This window comes from Oryzias melastigma, linkage group LG12, assembly GCF_002922805.2.
Source record: "Oryzias melastigma strain HK-1 linkage group LG12, ASM292280v2, whole genome shotgun sequence".
NCBI lineage: Eukaryota > Metazoa > Chordata > Actinopteri > Beloniformes > Adrianichthyidae > Oryzias > Oryzias melastigma.
Genome location: NC_050523.1, coordinates 550,281 through 572,845, shown reverse-complemented (window position 1 = coordinate 572,845; position 22,565 = coordinate 550,281). Strand labels below are relative to the sequence as shown.

The following is a 22,565-nucleotide window of genomic DNA, read 5'->3' as shown; positions in this document are numbered from 1 at the left end:
ATAGAATAGAATAGAATAGAATAGAACAGAATAGAATAGAATAGAACAAAATAGAATAGAACAGAATAGAATAGAATAGAATAGAATAGAATAGAACAGAATAGAACAGAATAGAGCATGGTAACATTAAAGACGGCCATCATTTCAACTGGTTCCGATCCAGTTCTGGTCAGATCCATGTGTGGTTCTGGTGTGGTTCTGGTTTGGTTCTGATCATATCCAGGTTTGGGTCTGGTCTGATCCATGTGTGGTTCTGGTTTGGTTCTGGTCTGATCCAGGTGTGGTTCTGGTCCAGACCTGCTTTCCTCTGATGGTCTCTAATATTTCAGGTTCTCCTCTCTTCTCGGTTCCTGGCGTGTGATTTGATGATGCGTAATCAAAGTTCTGATTGACGGTTCTCCTCAGGGGTTCTGTTCTTCATCAGAGTTCTGGTTGATTGGACTCCTCTGGACGGTCTGAGACTGTTCTGCCTGCTGGTGAAAGTTCTTGCAGCAGTTGGTTCTGCAGTGGTCCGTCTCTGGTTCTGATGGTCCAGAAATGAGCAGGTTGCAGATCTATTACTGTGAACAGACGCCTCCTCGTCTCTCTCTGCGGTTGCCATGACGACGAACCACCGCGGCTAAAATAAGGTCTCCTCTTCACAGAGACACAAGATGCTTTCTGTCTCTCCTGAGATCCGTGTCCCGACAGCAGCCGTCCTGCTCCTCGGCGCTCTGACCCCCCCTCCCCCGTCCTGCTCCTCGGCGCTCTGACCCCCCCCTCCTCCTGCTCCTGCAGGAGATGCATCATCAATCAGGAGCTCCTCACCCCCTTCAGCAGGAGGAGAAGCAGAGAGGAGGTGGGAGGGCTCCTGTCAAACTCAGGAGAAACTGGGCCGCTGCGCTTCATTTATTTACAACAGACTCACAAACAAGGTCGTCTGCGGCGCCGCTCACAGGGGATCAAAGGAGGAGGCGGAGCTCCCACACACCTGGGGCAGGTGGAGGTCAGAGATGGACAGATTTCTAGCGGCTCAGGTTTGAACCGAGGTCATCTTAGAGGCTGTGAGGAACAACAACACAACAAACACGACAACAGAACATCACTACCCACAATGCAAAGCGGCAAGACTTCTGCCGCCTGTGATGTTTGCGGTCCAAACGCTCTACAGCTGAGGGGGCTAATGGTGGAGGAACCTGTGAAACTTTGTCCTGTAGGAGTAAAAAAAACAGATTTGAAACTTAAAAAAACTTTTGAAATAGAAATTTTGAGTTTGGATACCTCAAAAACAGAACCGTAGAAGCAGAAAACAATGAAGTTTATCTTAGAATGGCAAAAAGTTTTGGACTTTTGACTTTTTTTGGCCAAACATCAATATTTTTTTTTTTTTTGGGTTTCTAATATTTACGGCTCCAGTTTAGCTCCGTACGGACTTCCTCTTTAGATGTTTCCAGGTAATTCTCTGGACTGTAGATGACAGAACCGGGTTGGATCTTCTCACTCCTCCCTCATGAACCTCTCCAGCCTCTTCACGGCGCTCAGCTGCTGCGGCGGGAAATGATGAAGAACGATTGAGCCTCCTCTTCCTGTCAGCATGACCTCCTCGTCCTGCAGATGGAGACTCGACTCAGACACGTTTTCCTCTGGAGCTGCAGCTGGACAGACGTGACGGACACAGCTCCCATGAGGCAGTGGGGCTGCTGCACACACAGCAGAACGACCATCATTAATCAAAGGAGATTAAATCTGTAAAGTTATGCTAAAAACACAAAGGAGGCGCAGAAATGAGGGAAGAACTTTCCAGGAATGAAGGAGAGGACACCCTCCCTCCCCGAGGTTCCTCTCCTCGCCATGCGCCGCCTCAGGCTGTTCCCGCCGTTCAAAGACTGCGTGAAGACAGAAAGACTGAGGGATTAAAAAGTGATGAGAGAGCTGCAGAATCAGGAATAATCAAACGGTGAACTGGAACGTTCCCCTCCTGCTCTCAGTATTCACTGAAGCTCCTCTTCATCATCAGCCGAAACAGGAAGAAGATCTGCTGCTGATTGTTTTCATCGTTCAGTTCTTTGGGCTAACTCTTCAGAACACCAGAGTTTGGGAAAAGGTGGAGCAGCAGGTTGGAACAGGAAGATTTCAGGTGACCAAAGGAAAGGTGAGGAAGACGGTGGATGGATCAGGGATTAGATGATCTGGAGATCAGAGCAGAGATGGAGAGGGTTTGAGAGGGGGAGAAGCGAGATGATGTAGAGGACGACCAAAGAGGAGGTTAAAGGATGACGGACGAGTCATGAAAATCCTAAAACCTCATCAAGACCACCTCCAATGAAAACCTCGTTTCTGCTAAAAACTCTTCAGAGAAACCCTCCAAACGAAAGGCTCCTTTAGGACGCACTTCTGCAAGAGAACCAGAACCACGACGGCTTCAGAATAATGGACCGAACCACAAGAGTTCTTTAAACCATTAAGAGTTTGATTCTCTCTTTCAAAATAAAGTTCTAACTTTAAAGACATTAGCGTAAAACTGGAATGTTGATACACCTGTGGATGCATTTGGTTTGGTTTTTCTTTCTGGACCAGATCCGGACAAGATTATGACCAGATTACCACCAGATCACAGTAAGATCACACCCAGATTTGGTCCAAATCCCAACCAGATCACAATCAGATACAGACCGGATCACCCCCAGATACAGATCTGGACCAGATCAGGTCAGATTAAGGTGAAGAAGGATTTTCAGTTCTCTGGGTCAAAACTTCAGAACAACAGAGAGATCAGGGGGAGAAGTGAAGCAGCAGGTTGGAACAGGCAGATCTAGTCGTGATCTAGTTGTGATCTGGTCATTATCTGTTTTTTATCTATTCTTGATCTGGTCGTGATCCGGTCGTTTTCTGGTCCGGATCCGGTCGTGCTCTGGGAGTGATCTGGTTCGGATCTGGTCTGGATCATGTCCTGATTTGGTCCAGATCTGATCGTGGTCTGGTCCTGATTTGGTCCAGATCTGGTAGTGATCTGGTCTGGATCATGTCCTGATTTGGTCCAGATCTGATCGTGGTCTGGTCCTGATTTGGTCCAGATCTGGTGGTGATCTGGTCTGGATCTCGGCCAGCATGAAAGAGGATCCGGTTTTGTGTTCTCACAAAAACTCTCAGATTGGGCACATTTGTATTTTCAAACCCATCTCGATAAAGTTACATGCTGATGTCACACGAGATTTTAAGGTTTTTCTATGTTTAGATTGTTTTTATTTGATTCTATTAAACTTTATTTCTTCTACTTCTCAAAGCTCCTGCCTGTTGTCAGGCCGCAGCTGTAAATAAAGCTTTATTCTTAACCTGCCTGGATAAATAAGGATGAAATAGAGATAAAAACCAAACTGTTGTCAATAAAAACTTTATTTAAAAAGATCGCAGACAATGGAACAAAAACATGGGGGGGGGGGGTAACCATATGAAAATGTTGAACCCAGAGAACCTCTGAACTCAACAAGATTCACTGGAAATCGTTGGTTTCAAAGCGAGTTTATCGTCATTAAAGCAGCAGAAAAAGTGTTTGGATTTCCTGATTTAAAGGGTGTCAGTGAAAGCAGCATCAAGTCTGAAACGTCCCAAGAACCTGCAGACCCGAACGCCTCGTGGTGATTGTGAAGCAAACCCGTCAGCAGCTTGTGATGTCAAAGGGACTCATGTGTCTCCACCCGCAGAACTGGGACTTGGACCAGAACCGAACCAAAGAAGATAGAAAAAGGCGGGGAATCAAAGAAGTTCTGGAGATGACAGCTCCACTCTCCTCCTCCCCCGCGAGCCGAGCCACAAGCATCACAGAGTCCGAGCTGGTCCTGTCGAGGGCAGAAAGCTCTGTTGCCATGGAGACCCAGTCCATTTGCTGGAGCTGGTTCTGAGCTCTGTGTGATTGTGTGAGGCAGGTCAGAGAAGACCTGAAGGTTCTGGAGATGTCCCGCCAAAACGGCACCAGAAGAACCGGACCCTGAGGATTCAGAGACAGAAAAGTTCTGGAAAACTCCGACCTCTGACCCTCTGACCCTCTGACCCTCCTCTGCTTGATCTAAACCGGACAAACTGTCCTCCTTCTGGTTCCTGTGGACACACTGGACGGGTCTGTACCACTCCAGAACGCCGTTTGGACCACGTCTCTGAGCAAACCTGCACTTCCTGTTGACCTGACCTCAAATCTGTCCTCAGTCTTCTCCTGTCAGCTGTGGTGGAGCGTCTGTCACGCGCCTCCAAAAACGCTTCATTCGTTGTTTTTTTGAATGATTCTGTCAAAAGAGGAACATTTGTGTCCAGAGGACATTATCACATCATCAACATATAAAAACAATAACAATAATACATGGATGCAGTTCAAGAGTCCTCACATGGATCCTCCTGGAGGTTTTATGGACCACAGAGCCTCTGTGAGACTCGCAGCTCTTTTTGTTCCTCAGTTTTGGGGAGTAAAAGTAAAAACATTGAAGGAAATGTTTTGAAATGACTTCAGAATATTTCTCATCTCCTCAGAGAGTCTGAATCCTGCAGAGATTCAGCTGCAGACTTTCAGGAAGAAGAAGAATTTCTTCAGTTTTGGTCTGAACGAATCGGATCTTCTTTCCAAGAACGTCTTCAAACAGAAAGACTTCTGCATTTTTCATCAAGCAGAAACAGACTGGAGGAAGTTCAGAGAAGTGCCGTTTTCCTGTTTCAGCTCAGAGGTCTGCAGCAGAGCGAGGAGGAGACGGTGGAGCGGACGCCTCATGAGCCGCAGGTTTGATTCCGAGAGCGGCGCCGTCTGATCCTGATGGTTTTGATGTCTTCCTGCTGAATAAATCCAGTTTCTGACGCCTCGGAGGCCTTGGTCTCTGCGGTGATGGATGTGGCTCCTCGCTGCGGCACGCTGCTGCTCAGGGCCGTCTGTCTGGTGCTGGTTCTGATGCTGGCGGGCTTTCGGGTCGTTCCTTCTGTGGTTTGAGTCAAAAACTCCACGTCTGCTCTTCACGCCGCAGAGAAACCTGACAACAGAAATCATCCTCCCTGATGGTTTCCATGACAACCAGCAGGTCAAAGATGCTCGGCAGCTTTCTACCTGAACATCTGCAGGTGTGAAGGGGGGGTGGGGGTGGGGGGGGGCGCTGTCCACACTGAAGGAGAACATGTGACTGACGGACGCTCCTCCCCTGAAGGAGAATGTCTCACCAGGTCGGTCAGAACTGATGGACTTCATGCTTCAGTCTGGATTTCTCCCACGGTGGAGGCTGGCGCCCCCTGCTGCACAGACTGGTTACTGCCATGACTGCAGTGAGGCATCACTGAATGGCAGCTGTGAGGGTTCAGAAGGTCACAGGTTCGATTCCTGCATTGCCTGCCTGTGTAGAAGTATCCTTGGAGCAAACATTGACCCCACGTCGCCCCCTAGTGGTCAAAGTGTGAATAGACGCTTTAAATGCTTTGAGTCTAAATTAAAAAGGAAAGTTTTAACAAATATCTCTATGAGGATTTAACAATATATTTTACTATGTAAAAGTATGTGCATTAGTATATAAATATATATACAAGTATGTAAATATATGTTCATAAATAAAAGTATATACATTGTTTTATAAACAAATTATAATTAAAAATATGTAATTATGTGTATGTATTATGTGTAACATACTATGTATATTACTCTATGAACAGAGTATAAAAATGTATAAAAGTCAATATTAGTATATGAAAGTGTATGATTGTACATAAAGTCCAGGCTAGAGTTTAGTGAAGCCACATGTAGATCTTCTGCTGCAGGATTCAGAGAAAGTTGAATTTAAACGAGTCGTCCATCTGAAGATCCGCTCTGAAAGTCTCCAGAACAGAGAAATGATCCGGAAAGTTCTTTGGGTTTATGATTTATAGATTAAAAATTCAATTTATGTTTTGTAAATTTGATGAATTGACCTTGAATGTAAAACTGTTATGAAAGTAAAACTTTACTGAAGTAAAAAAGTTACTTTTACTAAATGTGATTGAAAAGAATCTTTAAAAACTGTTTTTTTCTGCAGGTTAAAGCTGAACTTAAATCCATCATGAAAACCATTGGAAAATCTGGGATCAGACTAATTCCTGGTGAAACCCCCAATCCTTCACCTTATCGTCTGAAATCAGAAGTTTAAACCTGAAAAGTTCAGTAAAGGAGGCGGAGCCACATCAGAGTCAGAACTTTATTGTTCCATGAGGAGTTCAGTGGTCCGAGTGTAACATGGTTCAGAGTAGAGGGGGTGTAAACGCTGTGAGGGAATGTAACATGAAGCTGAGACCCAGGTCAAGTTCTGAGACGGAACAGAAAACCAGAAAACACACCGAGCCCAAAAGGGCAGAACAACCACGATGAGGAGGAGGAGTTAGTGAGGAAGCTCGTGAGGAACCAGCTTGTAGTGGGAGCCGCAGGACGGGCAGCGCTGGGCCTCGCCTTCATGGAGCCAGAACCAGACCACCGAGGTGTTGTCCTCCTCACCTGGACACACAGGAGAGAACGTCAGCAGAACCCTGGAACCGGAGCCAGAACCAGAACCCAGCTGGAAGAGCAACCTTCACAGAACAGTCCTGAGAGGACTTTAGACGTCTGAATGTTTCAATTAAACGGAAACGACAGTTAACATGACAGAAGATCAGAGAAATCAAATATATTTTTTACAAGTCCTTGGATTCTTCTTTTAGAGGAAAACATAAAAAGAAGGACATTGAAGGAACTCACAGACGCATCCCACAATCCTCTTGTTGGTGATGGAGGGAACCAGGTGAGGGTCGGCCTTGGAGCCGGCGAAGCTCTTGGGCTTCATCATGTTGTAGGGATCCTGCAGGAGGGAGGAAGAGGAGGATGAAGACCACACCAGAAACCTGAGGAACATCTGCTCAGACCATCACAGTCCAGTCGTGATGGTCTGAGGAGGTCGTGGGGAAGTTACCGTTCCCTCCTTCATGGCCTTCATGATGATCTTCTCCAGCCCGGTGGCCTGCTCCTCGTCTGTGGGGATTCCTGCAGACACAGAAGGAGCTGAGCTCGCCTCCCGCACCACAAAGACGGATCCGTTCACGCCAGACTGATCCAAAGACGGATCCGTTCACGTCAGACGACTGATCCAGAGACGGATCCGTTCAGGCCAGACGACTGATCCAAAGACGGATCCGTTCACGCCAGACGACTGATCCAAAGACGGATCCGTTCAGGCCAGACGACTGATCCAAAGACAGATCCGTGAACACAAACCGGCTGAGAAGTCCTGAATGCTGGATTTGAGAAACGCTTTTCCCCAAACGCTGTGACGGTTTGGAGGGACAGAGACACGATTCACGGTCTGAGAGAAGATCGGAGGACATCCTCACGGCTATGAGCTGAACCGACGACTCCAACCGTTTGTTTTCCCTCCACAGTAAGAAGATAGAAACTGAACACGTGCATCAGTTCAATAGACCGCTCCCAGATAAGACCGAATGTGTGGGGTCAAAGGTCAAGGCCTCATTAGACAGCAAACATGGCCGTTCGCGATACGTGCTCAAAGGTCAAGTTACTGGACAGGCGGTTTTCCCGCCGGTGGGTCAGTGCATGAATGAAGAGCGGTTTCCTGTGGGACAGGTGAGACGGAAACACCTGTGATCCGACCGACGGAGGATTGAGGCATGAATGCCAAGAATTAGACAGGTCCAGAACTGAACTGGAGAATTCACACAGAAGAGTTGTGATTTTGTCCGTTTCATCATCAGGCCTCCATGAGACACAACTTATATTACAGACGAAGGTTAAATACGCCTCATGGAAGGTCCTAGATTTGATTTATGTCCTTATTAAAGACGTACAATATTCTTTAAATCTCTGTAACAGATCAGAATGCTTCAGGAAACATCTCTGCATGACAGAAAACGATTCAGTCTGCAGCTCTGAAGCTTGGACCGCCACCATCAGCTGACATCAGTCATCCCAGGATGAACCACAGAACGCAACCATGACGGATCATTAATGAGATACAGAGCAGTTTATCACCATATACAGGCAGGATTCACCCTGACTGCCATATGTACAAACACTGTAAGTCATTAAACTGACAGTAAATGTCTATATGGTCGCCGATGACGTCACGGGCTGATCTTTAGTAGTAATGAGTGTTTTGCTGCAGATGTTTCAGTTGGAGCAAATATATATATATATATATATATATATATATATATATATATATATATATATATATATGGCCTTCACCTTTGACCTCTCCCAGAATTCAACGCGCACTGCTATTTTTGTGAACCGGTCTGCTCTGAATTACATTTTACGAGATGAGAAAGAAAGATAAATAATTGTATCATTGTAATTTAACGCTCTGAAGAAAATAAAGAAATATTGATGTGAACTTAAATAAAAATAAACCCGAGCTAGACCGGCACACCAAGGCATGATGGGAAATTCTGATGCAGTATTTTTACGTTTCACCAAAACTCTTAAAAGATCTAAAAATCGTGACCGAACCGCGAATGTTCGTTTGTTCACCGACCCGTTTACCATCAGAACCGTCACTTTTATTCCCGTTTCTTCTGTAAGAAGTCTTTTGACCTCTCACTGTCAGCGCTGACGATGCTAAGCTAATGCTAACTCTGACCTATTTGGGGTTGATGCTCTTCTTAAAATGGTTCGGGGTCAACTGATTGTCGGAACCGAACATCCCCAGAGCCGAGAAGAACCCAATAGAATCATCTCTTCTCCTTTAGGAGCGCAGCTCGGCCTCGGTAGGAGCCGGAAGCGCTCCGCGGGCGGACAGGAGGAGCGACCTTGTCCTAACGCCACGTTTCCCCCCAAACTGGCGCCTTTTGTGCCGCTGCGGTTCTCACCTCCTGCCGCCATGCTGCGCGTCGGAACCGGGACCCGGGCGGCCCGGCAGGCGGCGGCGGCTCTGAAGCCTGAGCGGAGCAGTAACCTTGCAGCCATGTTTCTCCTCCTGCGTATAAGCCGCTTTTCTTCTTCGTTTGTCAGTGCTTCCGGTGTTTCGCAGCGGCGCCCCCTGCTGCTCCGACGCGGAGCTGCACTTTCAGAGTCCTTCAGCTTTAATCAACGTTCCTCGGCTCTCATCCTGTTTCTTCTCTCATAGATTCTGTCATTTACAACCATCTCTGATGAACTTGGAACAGAAACACTAAGGAACACAATGACTGATGGACAGATTATAAAAATGACTGTGATGAACATCAAACAATAGTTTCTCATTTAATTCATGCAGACATCAGTCTCACAGGTTATCTGTCCATCCATCTGTTCATCCATCCATCATCCATCCATCCATCTTTCCATCTGTCCGTCCCTCCATCCATCCATCCATCCATACATTCCATCCATCCGTCCATCCATACATTCCATACATCCGTCCATCCGTCCATCCATACATCCGTCCATTTTCTTAATTCCCTGAATCCCTTTTAGGATCACAGGGTTGCTGGAGCCTATCCCAACTGATAGGTTGAAGGTTTATCCTGGTGGTCACCATTCAATCAGAGGGTCTCACTCTTCACACCAAAAAACGGCCCAGAAGATAACCTTTCTGTCGTGGATTTGACAGAACGTGAACTTTCTGTCAATATTTTCAAAATAAGATCTGCCACAGCTTGAACTATTCCTTTATTGTTGAAGATTTCTGACAAACCAGCGTTTAAGGAACCTACAGAAGCTCCACATAGTTGGAGGGAAACAACCCATAATTCCCGCTTGGCCCCACCCCCCTCCACCAGCCCTCATCGATCTTCTCGATGTTGGTGATGATGTCATCGGGGTCAAAGGTGATCTCCGATTCATCCGCTGTGGAGAACAGGTAAGAAGCTTCTGTTAGAACCAAGTCTCCTCCTCTTCCTCATCAGGGATGCTCTGCAGCTTCTTCCTCACACCATCTCTGGACCAGCTTTCTTCAGACTGTCTGCACTTATTTCTTTACTTTTTGTTTTTTCACTATAACTTTTATCTTTCTAAATGTTTTCTATTTTTTGTTCATTTTCTCCTTGTTTGAATCATTTTTCTGTAGTTTCTTGTTCTGTCTGTTTACAAACTTTTCAAATGTTCACATTTTCTTTCCAAATGTGATTATCTTCTGCATTTCTCGTGTTTCTTCCTTTGTTTTCATATTTTTTATATATTGTTTGTCCAAATATTTTTCACAAGTTTCTCTCATTTATAGCATCTTTTTCCCAACCAAAAACTCTTATATTTCCTTTCTAAATAGACTTTCTCAGAATCTGGTTCCTGTTTTACAACAATGTTACATTTAGTGACTCTACAACAGACTCTATTATTATCGATAACGTTAGTTTTGTTATTATTGCAGTTGTTATGACCATCACGACTCCAGAAGGTTCTGCACTGGAAGCAGCAGAGCTCCACAGAACTTACCGGCCTGGTAGTCGTACAGAGCTCTGGCACGCAGACCCAGACCGGATTCTGGTTCCTGCTCATTCCAGTCCTGATCCTGCAAACATCACAGCACTTCATTCAGCTCAGCAGATACAGAGGGTAACGTGTCAGTCTGGACCTCACGGTACTGCATGATAGTTCTACCGACGGTTCTAAAGACGGTTCTAAAGACGGTTCTACAGATGGTTCTACAGACGGTTCCACAGACGGTTCTATAGACGGTTCTATAGACGGTTCTATAGACGGTTCCACAGACAGTTCCACAGACGGTTCTACAGACGGTTCTACAGACGGTTCTACAGACGGTTCTACAGACGGTTCCACAGACAGTTCCACAGCCGGTTCTACAGAGGGTTCTAAAGACGGTTCTACAGGTGGTTCTACAGATGGTTCTACAGACGGTTCTACAGACGGTTCCACAGACGGTTCCACAGCCGGTTCTACATAGGGTTCTAAAGACGGTTCTAAAGACGGTTCTGAAGACGGTTCTACAGACGGTTCCACAGACGGTTCCACAGACAGTTCTACAGACGGTTCTACAGACGGTTCTACAGACGGTTCTACAGACGGTTCTACAGATGGTTCTACAGACGGTTCTACAGACGGTTCTACAGACGGTTCTACAGACGGTTCTACAGACGGTTCTACAGACGGTTCTACAGACGGTTCTACAGACGGTTCTACAGACGGTTCTACAGACGGTTCTACAGACGGTTCTACAGACGGTTCTACAGACGGTTCTACAGACGGTTCTACAGACGGTTCTACAGACGGTTCTACAGACGGTTCTACAGACGGTTCTACAGACGGTTCTACAGACGGTTCTACAGACGGTTCTACAGACGGTTCTACAGACGGTTCTACAGACGGTTCTACAGACGGTTCTACAGACGGTTCTACAGACGGTTCTACAGACGGTTCTACAGACGGTTCTACAGACGGTTCTACAGACGGTTCTACAGACGGTTCTACAGACGGTTCTACAGACGGTTCTACAGACGGTTCTACAGACGGTTCTACAGACGGTTCTACAGACGGTTCCACAGACAGTTCTAAAGACGGTTCTACGGACGGTTCTACAGACCGTTCCACTGACGGTTCTACAGACGGTTCTATAGACGGTTCTATAGACGGTTCTACAGATGGTTCTACAGACGGTTCTACAGATGGTTCTACAGACGGTTCTACAGACGGTTCTACGGACGGTTCTACAGACGGTTCTACAGATGGTTCCACAGACGGTTCCACTGACGGTTCCACTGACGGTTCTACAGACGGTTCCACAGACGGTTCTACAGACGGTTCTACGGACGGTTCTACAGACGGTTCTACAGATGGTTCCACAGACGGTTCCACTGAGGGTTCCACTGACGGTTCTACAGACGGTTCTACAGACGGTTCCACAGACGGTTCTACAGACGGTTCTACAGACGGTTCTACAGACGGTTCTATTCCAAGAGACGCGCCTCACGTCTGATTGTTATACAGTCCCGAACACGGGGGACAGTTCAATGTTTGAATCTTCAGTGGTTCTAGTAACCATTCGCTGTGGTTTTGTTTCTCTTATGATGTTCTAGATGTTGAGCTTTCATATTTGTGAACTTCCATAAGATAACGACGGTCTGGACTCACCTGGTATTCAGCCGGTTCGGTGTTTTGGTACAGGTTCTCGTGGGGGTCGACCGGCGCCTCGTACGGCTCTGAGCTCAGAGGTTCTGCAACAACAACAAAGTTTAAGAGTTCTATCAGAAATGGCTTCAGGTCACATGACTGCAGTCTTACCTGCATCATCAGCTGCATCATCATCAAACTCATCAGACCACTCCTCCTCATCAGGGTAAGAGACTTCTGCAGCAGAGACGGGAGACCTTCAGTTTGATCCACACGGAGCTGAACTTCAACACTTTGATTGTTGTAACACAACTCAGATTATTCTGATCATCCAGATGATCAGATGCAATAGGATTCTGTGGAATATATCAACTATTTGGTTTCTCTGCCATAGAGCAGAACCAGGACTGATGCTGGAGTTTGAACCGGGTCTGGTGGCGCCAGAAGAGGCGCTGTGGGTTTTCATCCAGACATGATCTGTGCGTTCTGTCATCCCAACAGTCCAAAAGAACCGCAAGGAATACAAGTTTAGAGTCATCTTTGATCCCAACAGATTACTTTAAAGGTTTAGCAGAGATTCAAACCATCATTCCACATTTTCACCCAAGAGAACCCACGGTGACACCAGTGTCAGACATCAGAAATCCATTAGGTGGTCTACTTGGTTTGTGGTTTATTCCATTTAATTTTATCATCTAGGAAAAATAGGTCTGGGTCTTTATGGGTTAACATCGCGTAATCTTTTTAGAATTAACAATAAACAGAAGCTGTGAAAATTCAGCTTCAGAAGCTTCAGAAGCTTCAGAAGCTAACAAATCTTCAAATGATTCAGAAGCTTAAAGGGTGACCATCCATCCATCTTCTTGACCGCTTCTTCCCTTTCGGGGTCGCGGGGTGCTGGAGCCTATCCTGGCTACTGAAGGGCGAAGGCGGGGTACACCCTGGACAGGTCTCCAGTCTGTCTCAGGGCCTCAATCACACACCCATTCACTCTCACATTCACACCTAGGGACAATTTAGAGTCACCAATGAACCTATGAAGCATGTTTTTGGACGGTGGGAGGAAGCTGGAGTCCCCGGTGAAAACCCACGCATGCACGGGGAGAACATGCAAACTCCACACAGAAAGGTCCCAGCCGGGAGTCGAACCGGGGCCTTCTCGCTGTGAGGCGAGAGCGCTAACCACTGCGCCACCGTGCAGCCCAAAGGGTGACCAAACCCTAAATTAACTTTGACTGTTTTTCTCTATAAATGGAGCTGTCAGTTGGTCATTGTCAATTTTTTGATGAATTAAAACAAACTTTAATTCTTAACAATATAGTCAAAACCACCTGTGTGTTGCCCCCTACAGGTCAGATTTAGGCATTACAGTTGAATTTTGTGATTGGTCAAACCGTTTCATAAATCTCACTGCTTGATCTGCAGCTCCAGTAATGATAACAGTCCTGCATCCCAGCTCCACCTCTGACACAATTCAGCTGTGGTGATTCAAAAGCTTCTGATGCTTCAGAAGCTTCAGAATCTAAAATATCTTCAGACTATTCAGATGATTCAGATACTTCAAAAGCTCAAAAAAGCTTTAGATACTTAAAAAACTCCAGAAGCTTAAAAATCTTCAGATAATTTAGATGATTCAGATTTTTCAAAATCTTTAGATGATTCTAAAGCTTTGGATACTTCAGATGATTCAGATGTTTCAGATGTTTCCACATCTACAGACGTAAGTCTTTAAATGATTTCTCTGTGTTTAATGCTCTATAGAAATCATCAGAAAATCCACTCCGATGGTCAGAACCAGAACCAGGAGGAACCTTGTGACACTTTGACTGAGAAGCTGCTCTGAGACGGGTTCTGGTTCTGTCACCTGACCAGTTCAGTTATCGGTTATCAGATCTGTTAGCAGCAGAGACTTTGAGGACAGATCCTGAAATCAATCAGATGTTCTCTGCAGTTAAATCTGGATTTTCTAAGAGTTTTGTGGTTCTCTGGTTCTGGTTCTGGTTTGGTTCTGGCTCCATCAGCAGGTTGAGACCTCCAGACCTTCATGACTGCAGGAGGTTCTGACCTGCAGACTGGACAGGAAAGACCGGGAGCTGTGGAGGTGTGAAGGACACTGCTGCGGGGGCCAGCACAGGTGAGGCAGGTGAGACCGGAGACGGGGCCTTCACAGGGGGGGTCGGGAGCACGATGGGGGCGGGGGGACTCTGAGACTTGGGGAGCACTTCCCTCTCAAACGACTTCTGGGACAGGAACGGACTCTGCAGCTTCCCTGGGGGGTCAGAGGGTAAAGGTGAGCTGTTGCTGAAGCTGCCGCTTCCTCCTGGGGGGGCTGATGCTTACCGGGTCTGGAGGAGGCGGGGGGCAGGCTGGTGCTGGCCTTGAAGCTCTGCTCCCTCTGCTTGAAGATGTCTTTGGGATTGAAGGATCTCTGAGAAATCAGCGACTTCGCCTCCTGGGAGGAAACACAGGAAATCGAAAAAAACGTCAAAACTCAAAGATTTCTCTTAAACCCTTTAACACCTGAGGCGTCGCCGGTGACGACTGAACACAAATCTTTAACGTATCTTGTTAACAGGATCATTCCAGTCACAATCTACTGGAATGATCCTGTCACAGTAAAACAAACCCAGAGCATCGGTCTGCAGAGGAATCGCCATGGAAACGAGCTCAGGTCACTCACGTTAGCTTTCTGCACGGACGCCGCCGCGTTGATCCCCGTCACTTTGCTTCTGTTTTCCTCTTGGATCTAAAATCATTTCACATAAAAGTTTAGAACAAAATGAAAACGGTTCTCATGAGACAACAAACTGATGATGAGGAGGAGGAGGAGGAAGAGGAGGAAGAGGAGGAAGAGGAGGAAGAGGAGGAAGAGGAGGAAGAGGAGGAAGAGGAGGAAGAGGAGGAAGAGGAGGAGGACGTCCCACAGAAACGACTCTGATATCAAACCAACACTAAAGTGTAGTTTGGATCTTCCAACATGAAGAAAGAAAAAGGCTTTTATTTTGAAAAGCTGCTGCCAATAGAAACCTTTTCTCAAAAGAAGAGACGTTTTTCTAACAAACACTGAAGGAGCGTTTGCTCCAGGAACTCTGAAGGTTCTGCTGGATCTCTGCTTGTTTCTGTTTTTGTGTCGAGTTCTTCGGGTCAGAAAACTCAGAATGAGGAAGAGTTCAGAGACAAACTAAAACGAGTTCTTGTTAAACCAAAGGAGCATCCGACCATCAGCTCGACCCTCTTTATCCTTCGGGCTCAGAGGAGTCAGGAGTCGAGCCGGAAACTGAAGATTTACACCGAAACACAAAGAAGCTGCTGCAAACGGTGCTGCGTTTCAGTTTGTAGTTTCATTAAAGGTCTATTTATCTTTGGACATGTCAATCACTTCTACTCTCTTCAGTACTTTGAAGTTCTAGCCAATCATTCTGCCTTTCCTGTGATAGTGGGCGGGCTCAGACGAGCACGAGAGTGGAATGTCTGGCTGCATTTCACAGCAGATCAGTTTGACAGGTCGCTGCGTCGCATCAGCCAATCAGGAACTCAGTTTTGGGCGTGTGACGTTTTTGGTGACCAGATCAGCGGGTAAAACTGATCCAATACCAGAGTTTCTGTCCTGTCGCAGCGCCACGGTTCTGTGGCTGCAGACAACCTCCTGGATGTCAGCGGAGCTCGCTCAGTACGCCGTGAGAGAGACAGCCGCTGCGGGGAGCAGGGAACCGGGGAGCAGGGAACCGGGGAGCACGGAACCGGGGAGCGGGGAACCGGGGAGCGGGGAAACGGGGAGCGGGGAACCGGGGAGCGGGGAACCGGGGAGCACGGAACCGGGGAGCGGGGAACCGGGGAGCGGGGAACCGGGGAGCGGGGAACCGGGGAGCACGGAACCGGGGAGGGGGAACCAGGGAGCAGGGAACCAGGGAGCGGGGAACCGGGGAGCGGGGACCGCCAAGCAAGAAGCACGGAGCGCGGAGCAGGGGAATGGGGGCTCCTGTGATATTTTACTTGTTTTCGTGGGGACAACAATACAAGTAAAAGTCCACTATTCTTCCCCCCTATTTGGTTAAAGCAGAACAGACTTCAAACTCAGTCACAGAGACACAGAAACACCCTGGAAGTGGCTGTCACACAGTGAGATTAAACCCCTTTAACCCTCAGACCAGCTCAGGATCACATGTTTGACAGGCGGCGAGTAGCGGATTCGACGGTGAAAGAGGGGCGGGGCCGCCGGTTTGCGGCTCAGAGGTTGTGGAGCTCTGATTCAACAGGAACAATCAGCACGTCAAAAAAACGACGACACTCAAAACGTCAATTCCTGAGGCAGAAGTCTCAACCAAACGTCATTACTGAAGTACTGAAATTGGTACTGATCAGGAACCAAAACCAAAGAACCGCATAAAAGCCAATCCTAGTCGGGAGGAGGTCAGAGCTGCGTCTTATCTCACCTGCTGCTTCTGCTGCTCCTTCTCTCGCTCCTCTTCCTCCCTCTTCTTCTGGAGAACCCTGTCAGGAGAGCAAACGTGAAGTCTTCTGCTCACCGAGAGGTTCTGAGTGGACTCACCTCTTTGGACTCACCTCTCCCGCTCGATCTGCTGGTTCCTCTCATTGGCTCTCCTCTCCCTCTCCTTCGCCTGCCGCTCCTCCTGCTCCCTCATCTCCCTCTCCATCCTCTGCCTCTCCTGCTCGGCTCTCCTGCTCTCCTCCTTCCTCCGGATCTCCTCGTCCCTCTGAAAAGCAGGAGGTGGTGTTTGGAGGACGGTCGGTTCTCCAGGACGGTTCGCTGATGACATCACGATGTTCACCTGAGTCTGGACCCAGAAGTCGTCCTTCTTGGTTTGCTGGATCTCCTCCACGGCGTTGACTTTCCGGTACACAGATCCCTGAGGAACCAGCAGAACCGGGTTATTGAAGGTCCGATTCTCGTTTGTCAGACGTGATCGGTGGGATGCTCTCACAGAGACAGAATCCAAAAGAACCACAAAGACATGTTCAGATCCAGTTTGAACCCGTTTGATGATCAGAACCAACTTGGAAAAAATAGAAACGTTCATCTCTGATGCGAACAGGATAGAAACTGTTATCTCCTCCATCCAGACACATTACTGTGAGGGTATTTGTTTAATTCAACTTCATGCACTTTAGATGATTCAAAATGATTTGAATTCTTTGGATATTCGAGTCGTTTGTTTGTTAAAAATGTCTTTTTGTTTTTCTTTTTCAGACAGAATTTTCTTCACAATGAGATTTGTTTTATTGGTTCCCTTCTTCTTTTTATGGTTGATATATCAGGCAAATATTTTGACATTTCTTTACTTAAATGGTGAATATTTTGTTTTTATTCAGTGATCTCCATGACGACTGAATGTTGGTTTATTTACATTTGATGGTTTCCACACATTTATTAAAATCTCAGTTTTCTTTGTTGCTTCAGCAGAACTGATGATCATTTTTCTTCTTTTTCCAGAGAAAAGTTCCAGAGTTTGTCCTTCTCCTTTTTTTAAAGGTTGTTTCTGTGTTTTTAAGAGGGTCTTCTCACCACGGGTCCTCTGGGAGCGTCTCTGTAGTTCTGCGTTTGTTTGTGGAAGTTGAAGTTGGCTCCGGACGCCTTGGCCACTTTCCCCAGGATGGTCTCGGGCTCCACGTCGTCCTCGGTGCGGGCGTTTATGGTCACGTGAGCCCCCTGCAGCAACAGTTTGAGGTTTGAGGGGAGGAACGGCGTCTGTGTGGTTGGACAGACGTCTCTTCAACATGGAACAGATGCTTGGACTCACCTTGAGAAACGAGGCCACCGAGCTCACGTGGTTGGCACAGAGTCCTTTCCGCGAGTCCGCCACCCCTTCACCTGTCTGCACAGATTCACAAACTCCAGAGTTTCTGGTCTTTGATTTACTGTAACCTTTCAAGTGTTAACAGGATAAATCCAATAGATTGTGAAGGAAAAAAGCGGCTTGATGATCCGCTTTTTTCCTTCACAATCTACTGGATTTATCCTGTTAACGGTTGAAAAGTTTCAGTATGTTAAAGACTTCTCAGCTCAAACACAAACTGTCTTCATGGATGCCAAAAACATGTAAATTATTTTAGGAAATGACAGAAACTCACAGAGGAGGTAAAACCCCCAAACGGTTAGTGAGGTGGAGAGGGCCTCACCCAGTTGATGAGGACGTATTTGGGCAGGCCGGAGTTGGGGTCCTGGACTCGGCAGAAGGCGTACATCACTTTCCCGCTGTTCAGCTCCTCCAGCAGCTCCTCCAGACCTCCGTCTGCAGGAACGTCAAAACCTTTCAGCCTGGAGCTGCATCGACACAACGTCTGACCAACACCTGCGTTCTCCAGGGTTCCTGAAGGCCCACGTCACTTCTAGAGGAGTTTTCTAGACGCTTTCTGAGACCATCCCACAGAGAAGAAGAACATGATGGAAAGTTCTGTGATAGAAGCAGCTCACAGATCTGCTCTCTCATCAGAAATCTGCTTTCATCTCTCCTCATGGATGCACACTGGAACTGAAGGAAGACGACAGAACAATCACTAAGATGATCTTCAAATGATCCCTGATTCCTCATCATCCACATCAGCTCTGAGGCTCTCATTTACTTCACCTCTCCTCTTTTCTTTATTATATTTAACTATCTGGGCTTCTGTTTGGTGCAGTGTGATTCAGGTGTTGTTCCTCTTTCCCACTTCCTCCGGGGGAGCGGGAAAGAGGCATTCAGATTTCAGGTGGATTACCCGTGTTCCTGTTCTTGTTCTGTGGACTGCGCCTCTGGCTTGTCTTGGCCGTGGACCCTGCCTCTGGCTCATATACTCACATCTCAGAGTGGGAGAGATTCCTGGTTGATCGGCTGTGCTCCTGTTCTTGACCAAGGACTGCACTTCTGGGTTGTCATCTCGCATCTCAGAGTGGGAGTGATTCCTAGTGGATCCTCTGTGCTCCTGTACTTGGCCATGGACCTCGCCTCTGGCTCGTCTGCCTCTGGCTCTACCTGGCCGTGGACCCCGCCTCTGGCTCGTCTTGGCCATGGACCTCGCCTCTGGCTCATCGTGGCAGTAGACCTCGCCTCTGGCTCATCGTGGCAGTGGACCTCGCCTCTGGCTCGTCTGCCTCTGGCTCTACTTGGCCGCGGACCCCGCCTCTGGCTCATCGTGGCAGTGGACCTCGCCTCTGGCTCATCATGGCTGTGGACCTCGCCTCTGGCTCGTCTGCCTCTGGCTTGTCTTGGCAGTGGACCCCGCCTCTGGCTCATCGTGGCAGTGGACCTCGCCTCTGGCTCATCGTGGCAGTGGACCTCGCCTCTGGCTCGTCTGCCTCTGGCTCTACTTGGCCGCGGACCCCGCCTCTGGCTCATCATGGCTGTGGACCTCGCCCCCACCTGTCCCCCAGTTCTTTCTGGTTGAACTCTATTCAAATACGTAGTTACAGAGTTAGATAAGCTAATTCCTCTTCAGTCCTGGTAAATCTCCTGTCCGTCCTGGGATAGGATCTCTCCTTCACGTGGAGATCCTCTTTTTTTCCTGAATCAGGTTTTTTTAGGGGTTTTTCCTTACCGGAATGGAGGGTCTAAGGACGGGGATAACCAGTTTAGTTTAGTAGTTAACGATTGTTTATATTTTATGACTAACCTTCTTCTTTTCAGTCACCAGCATGAAGCCCAATGAGGCGATTCTTTTGTGACATTGGGCTGTATAAATAAAAGTGAATTGGACTGAATTGAATCTCCGGAGCAGACATGGACGGAGGTCCTTCTTCATCATCTCTGCTCCCGTCGTGAAGCTGAGTTTGTACCCGTTTCTGCTTGAAGGAAACCTGAAGCATCTGTATCGAGTTTCAGATGCTTCCTTTCCTGGATCTGCTTCAGGAATGGAGACACTCGTTCTTCTCTCGTTTCATCTCTAAAGCTGTGATTCCTCACGTCTGCACATCCTGGAGCAGGTTCTGCTGGGTTCAGACCGGGTCATGACGCCCGTCTGAGATCTGCTGCTTCAAACAGAAACTTTCTCTGGTCCTCATTCTTCACGATTCTCTGGATCCAGAACATCCTGCAGGAACATGAACCTTCCAACAAGCAGAGACGATGAACAGATCCACGTTCATCTCCATCAGGAGGAGAGCTTAGACGTGATGAAGATCTGCTCCTCAAACCGATCAGAGTGATCACTCAGAGATCATGATCACTGTTTTTAAAATCAGATTGTTTAGGTTTCCTGTGATCAGCTGAGATGTTTCACTTTCTGACACGTGTTCTGAAGCTCTGGACCGACCCGGTTCCTGGCCCACTTCGCCTGTTGACTCTCAGAACTCTGTTTACTCCAAACAAACCAGCAGCTCCTCCGTCTGCGCAGACAGGAAGCAGCTGCTCCTCCTCAGGCCTCACCTCCTTTCTCTGCCAGGCGCAGGTTGTTGCTGTTCCCCTCGTAGGTGAACAAGGCCCTGAAACGGAGGAAGATGAGGATGAAGCTTCAGCCCGTCTTCATCGCTCCTCCTCCTCACACTCACCAGTTTGTGCTGGATTTCCCGTCCACCACCTCCTGGTAAGCCGCCGTCAGTGCCGGACCGTTCTTGCTCAGGTTGACGGTCATCTTGGTCCAGGTGTCTTCAGGATCAGGACGGCGTCAGGATGAAGATCAGCTAATCCGGCTGAGATTAAACTGTAGTTTGGAGAAAACCTCTGGAGTCTGCGAGCAGACGGACGGATATGACTCTGCCGCGATGCTTCCGACCCGTCAGGTCAGAGGACCCAAACCTGACAGGCCGCATTTTTCCAGAGGTCACGCCCCCTTCCACACCTTCATCCACCAGCAGGAAAAACCCACGAGGAAGCTCAGATCTGTCCGGTTACGTCTCAGACGTCTGTCAGCAGGACGCTCACCTGAGAGGAGCTTCCTGCTCCTGCAGACACACAGGTAGACGTTTGAGAGGACAGGTGGACAGACCTGAGGTCACATGACCCGCCGCTCTGTTTTGGGCTGACCTGAAACCAGTTAAACAGGCGTGACATCAGAGCCAAACATGGGTAAATATGTGGGAGGAGCTAGCTGACAATTGCAGGGACACGCCCACCAAAGCTGACTAATGCTAACCGAAAGGCCCCGCCCCCTCATGAGCATTTCAATGTCACATATTTAAAAAACAAAGAATGAATGAGGAAAACAACTAAAAAAATTAGTTTAAAAAAAGTAAAAATGTGAAAATGTTGAAGGATAAATGAGGAAACACGAGAACGTTTGAAGAAAGATGGTGGATTGTCACAGGAAGGTCCTGAAGCTCCAGGTACCGGTCAGGAGAACGGAGACGAGGAGAATGGAGACCAGGAGAACGAAGACCAGGAGAACAGAGACCAGGAGAACGGAGACCAGGAGAACGGAGACCAGGAGAACGGAGACCAGGAGAATGAAGACGAGGAGAACGAAGACCAGGAGAACGGAGACCAGGAGAACGGAGACCAGGAGAACGGAGACGAGGAGAACGGAGACCAGGAGAACGAAGAAGAGGAGAACGGAGACCAGGAGAGCTTCAAGGAACGTGAGGATCCACGGAGAGAAATACGACCATTATAGAAAATGAATCCATGTTACACACACGAGTACACCCCGACACAAATGAACACGGACACACAATCACGCAGACACTCACAAATTGATAGACACAAACACAAAAATACACACAATTACACACAATTACACACACACAGACAAACACACCTAGACACACATATTTACAAACACGGGCAGCTAATCTGTGTGTTTGTGTGTAGGTGTCTGTGCATGTTTCGGGGTGGGGGTGTGTGTGTGTGTGTGTTTGCATGTGTGTGTGTGTGTGTGTGTTTGCATGTGTGTGTTTGTGTGTGTGTGTGTGTGTTTGCATGTGTGTGTGTGTTAATCTGGTTCTGATTCTCCTCCTGAGGCGCTCTAACAATCTGAGTTGGTTCTGGTCGGGTCAGATTTACTGTAATGCTGCTGGAGGGGGACCCCCCCCCCCTGCTCCTGTCATCCTGACGCACAGACCAGCATAAGCCCCGCCCACCTGCACTCCAGCACCCGAACGTCATCCTGTGCGGTTGTGGGCGTGGCTTCAGGTGTTGTTTAGGACGCAACAAAAGGAAATAAAACCATTAAATTAAAGGAGGAAGTTGATCTATAAAGTTAATAAAGGTTTTAAAATATTAAGAATTTTATTTTTAAATCAGGGAAACAAACTGAACATTTTAACAAAAAATTAAAACTTTATTTTCATTTTCTTCCCATGAACTCAGAGAACGGAGCTGCAGACGGGATGAAGAACTGAACCTTCTCTAGAAAGAACTTCTGTCTTCTTTAACCCTGTTTCCTCCTTCATTTTGTTCAGGTTCTGGTTCCTGTTTTTACTGTGACCCGTTTGTCCAGAACCGATGGTTCTGTTTGAATCTTCTCTGGATTTTTCACTACACTTCTGCTTCTTCTGTAGTTTTGTCCACAGAAGACGACGGACGAGCTCCACAACAAACCGTGTGGACGGAGGTTGTTAACAGTCTGGGGGGGTCCAGAACCTCTGAACAGAACCTCTGAACAGAACCTTTGTGAATGCTCCTCAGTGTGAAGC

General features: G+C 47.6%; 2 protein-coding genes across 5 annotated transcripts in view; both read right to left on the bottom strand.

Annotated features, from left to right (window-relative positions):
* Positions 1 to 6,156: 6,156 nt before the first annotated feature.
* On the bottom strand, positions 6,157 to 8,999 carry zgc:86599 (uncharacterized protein LOC415253 homolog). The gene is made up of 4 exons (XM_024298942.2): positions 8,827 to 8,999; positions 6,915 to 6,985; positions 6,704 to 6,803; positions 6,157 to 6,463 (listed from the first exon to the last, which is right to left on the bottom strand). Exons 1-4 carry the CDS (start codon positions 8,921 to 8,923, stop codon positions 6,351 to 6,353), a joined length of 381 nt encoding a protein of 126 aa, XP_024154710.1. The 5' UTR covers positions 8,924 to 8,999; the 3' UTR covers positions 6,157 to 6,350.
* Positions 9,000 to 9,594: 595 nt separating this feature from the next.
* The window catches only part of LOC112162930 (drebrin-like protein B), a 17,396-nt gene continuing 4,425 nt past the window's right edge, over positions 9,595 to 22,565 (bottom strand). For 2 of the 4 annotated variants that reach the window (XM_024298938.1, XM_024298939.1), the window contains exons 2-16: positions 20,484 to 20,876; positions 20,362 to 20,417; positions 18,140 to 18,252; positions 17,761 to 17,835; positions 17,526 to 17,669; positions 16,792 to 16,869; positions 16,565 to 16,716; positions 16,435 to 16,492; positions 14,682 to 14,747; positions 14,342 to 14,453; positions 14,067 to 14,270; positions 12,173 to 12,238; positions 12,023 to 12,105; positions 10,370 to 10,445; positions 9,595 to 9,784 (exon numbers count right to left, since the gene is read on the bottom strand). In XM_024298938.1, coding sequence (XP_024154706.1) covers positions 9,648 to 9,784; positions 10,370 to 10,445; positions 12,023 to 12,105; positions 12,173 to 12,238; positions 14,067 to 14,270; positions 14,342 to 14,453; positions 14,682 to 14,747; positions 16,435 to 16,492; positions 16,565 to 16,716; positions 16,792 to 16,869; positions 17,526 to 17,669; positions 17,761 to 17,835; positions 18,140 to 18,252; positions 20,362 to 20,417; positions 20,484 to 20,566 — 1,503 coding nt within the window. In that variant the 5' untranslated portion in view covers positions 20,567 to 20,876 and the 3' untranslated portion in view covers positions 9,595 to 9,647. The remainder of the gene's footprint in view (positions 9,785 to 10,369; positions 10,446 to 12,022; positions 12,106 to 12,172; positions 12,239 to 14,066; positions 14,271 to 14,341; positions 14,454 to 14,681; positions 14,748 to 16,434; positions 16,493 to 16,564; positions 16,717 to 16,791; positions 16,870 to 17,525; positions 17,670 to 17,760; positions 17,836 to 18,139; positions 18,253 to 20,361; positions 20,418 to 20,483; positions 20,877 to 22,565) is intronic. The other 2 variants (XM_024298940.1, XM_024298941.1) reach the window with 2 other exon arrangements.

Excerpts from the sequence above, each read along its gene's own strand:
- zgc:86599 (XM_024298942.2), bottom strand. The coding sequence starts at position 8,923 with ATGGCTGCAAGGTTACTGCTCCGCTCAGGCTTCAGAGCCGCCGCCGCC. Across the intron at positions 6,804-6,914 it reads AGGCCATGAAGGAGGGAACG|GATCCCTACAACATGATGAA; the intron begins GTAACTTCCCCA and ends TCCCTCCTGCAG. Across the intron at positions 6,464-6,703 it reads GAGGATTGTGGGATGCGTCT|GTGAGGAGGACAACACCTCG; the intron begins GTGAGTTCCTTC and ends CTGTGTGTCCAG.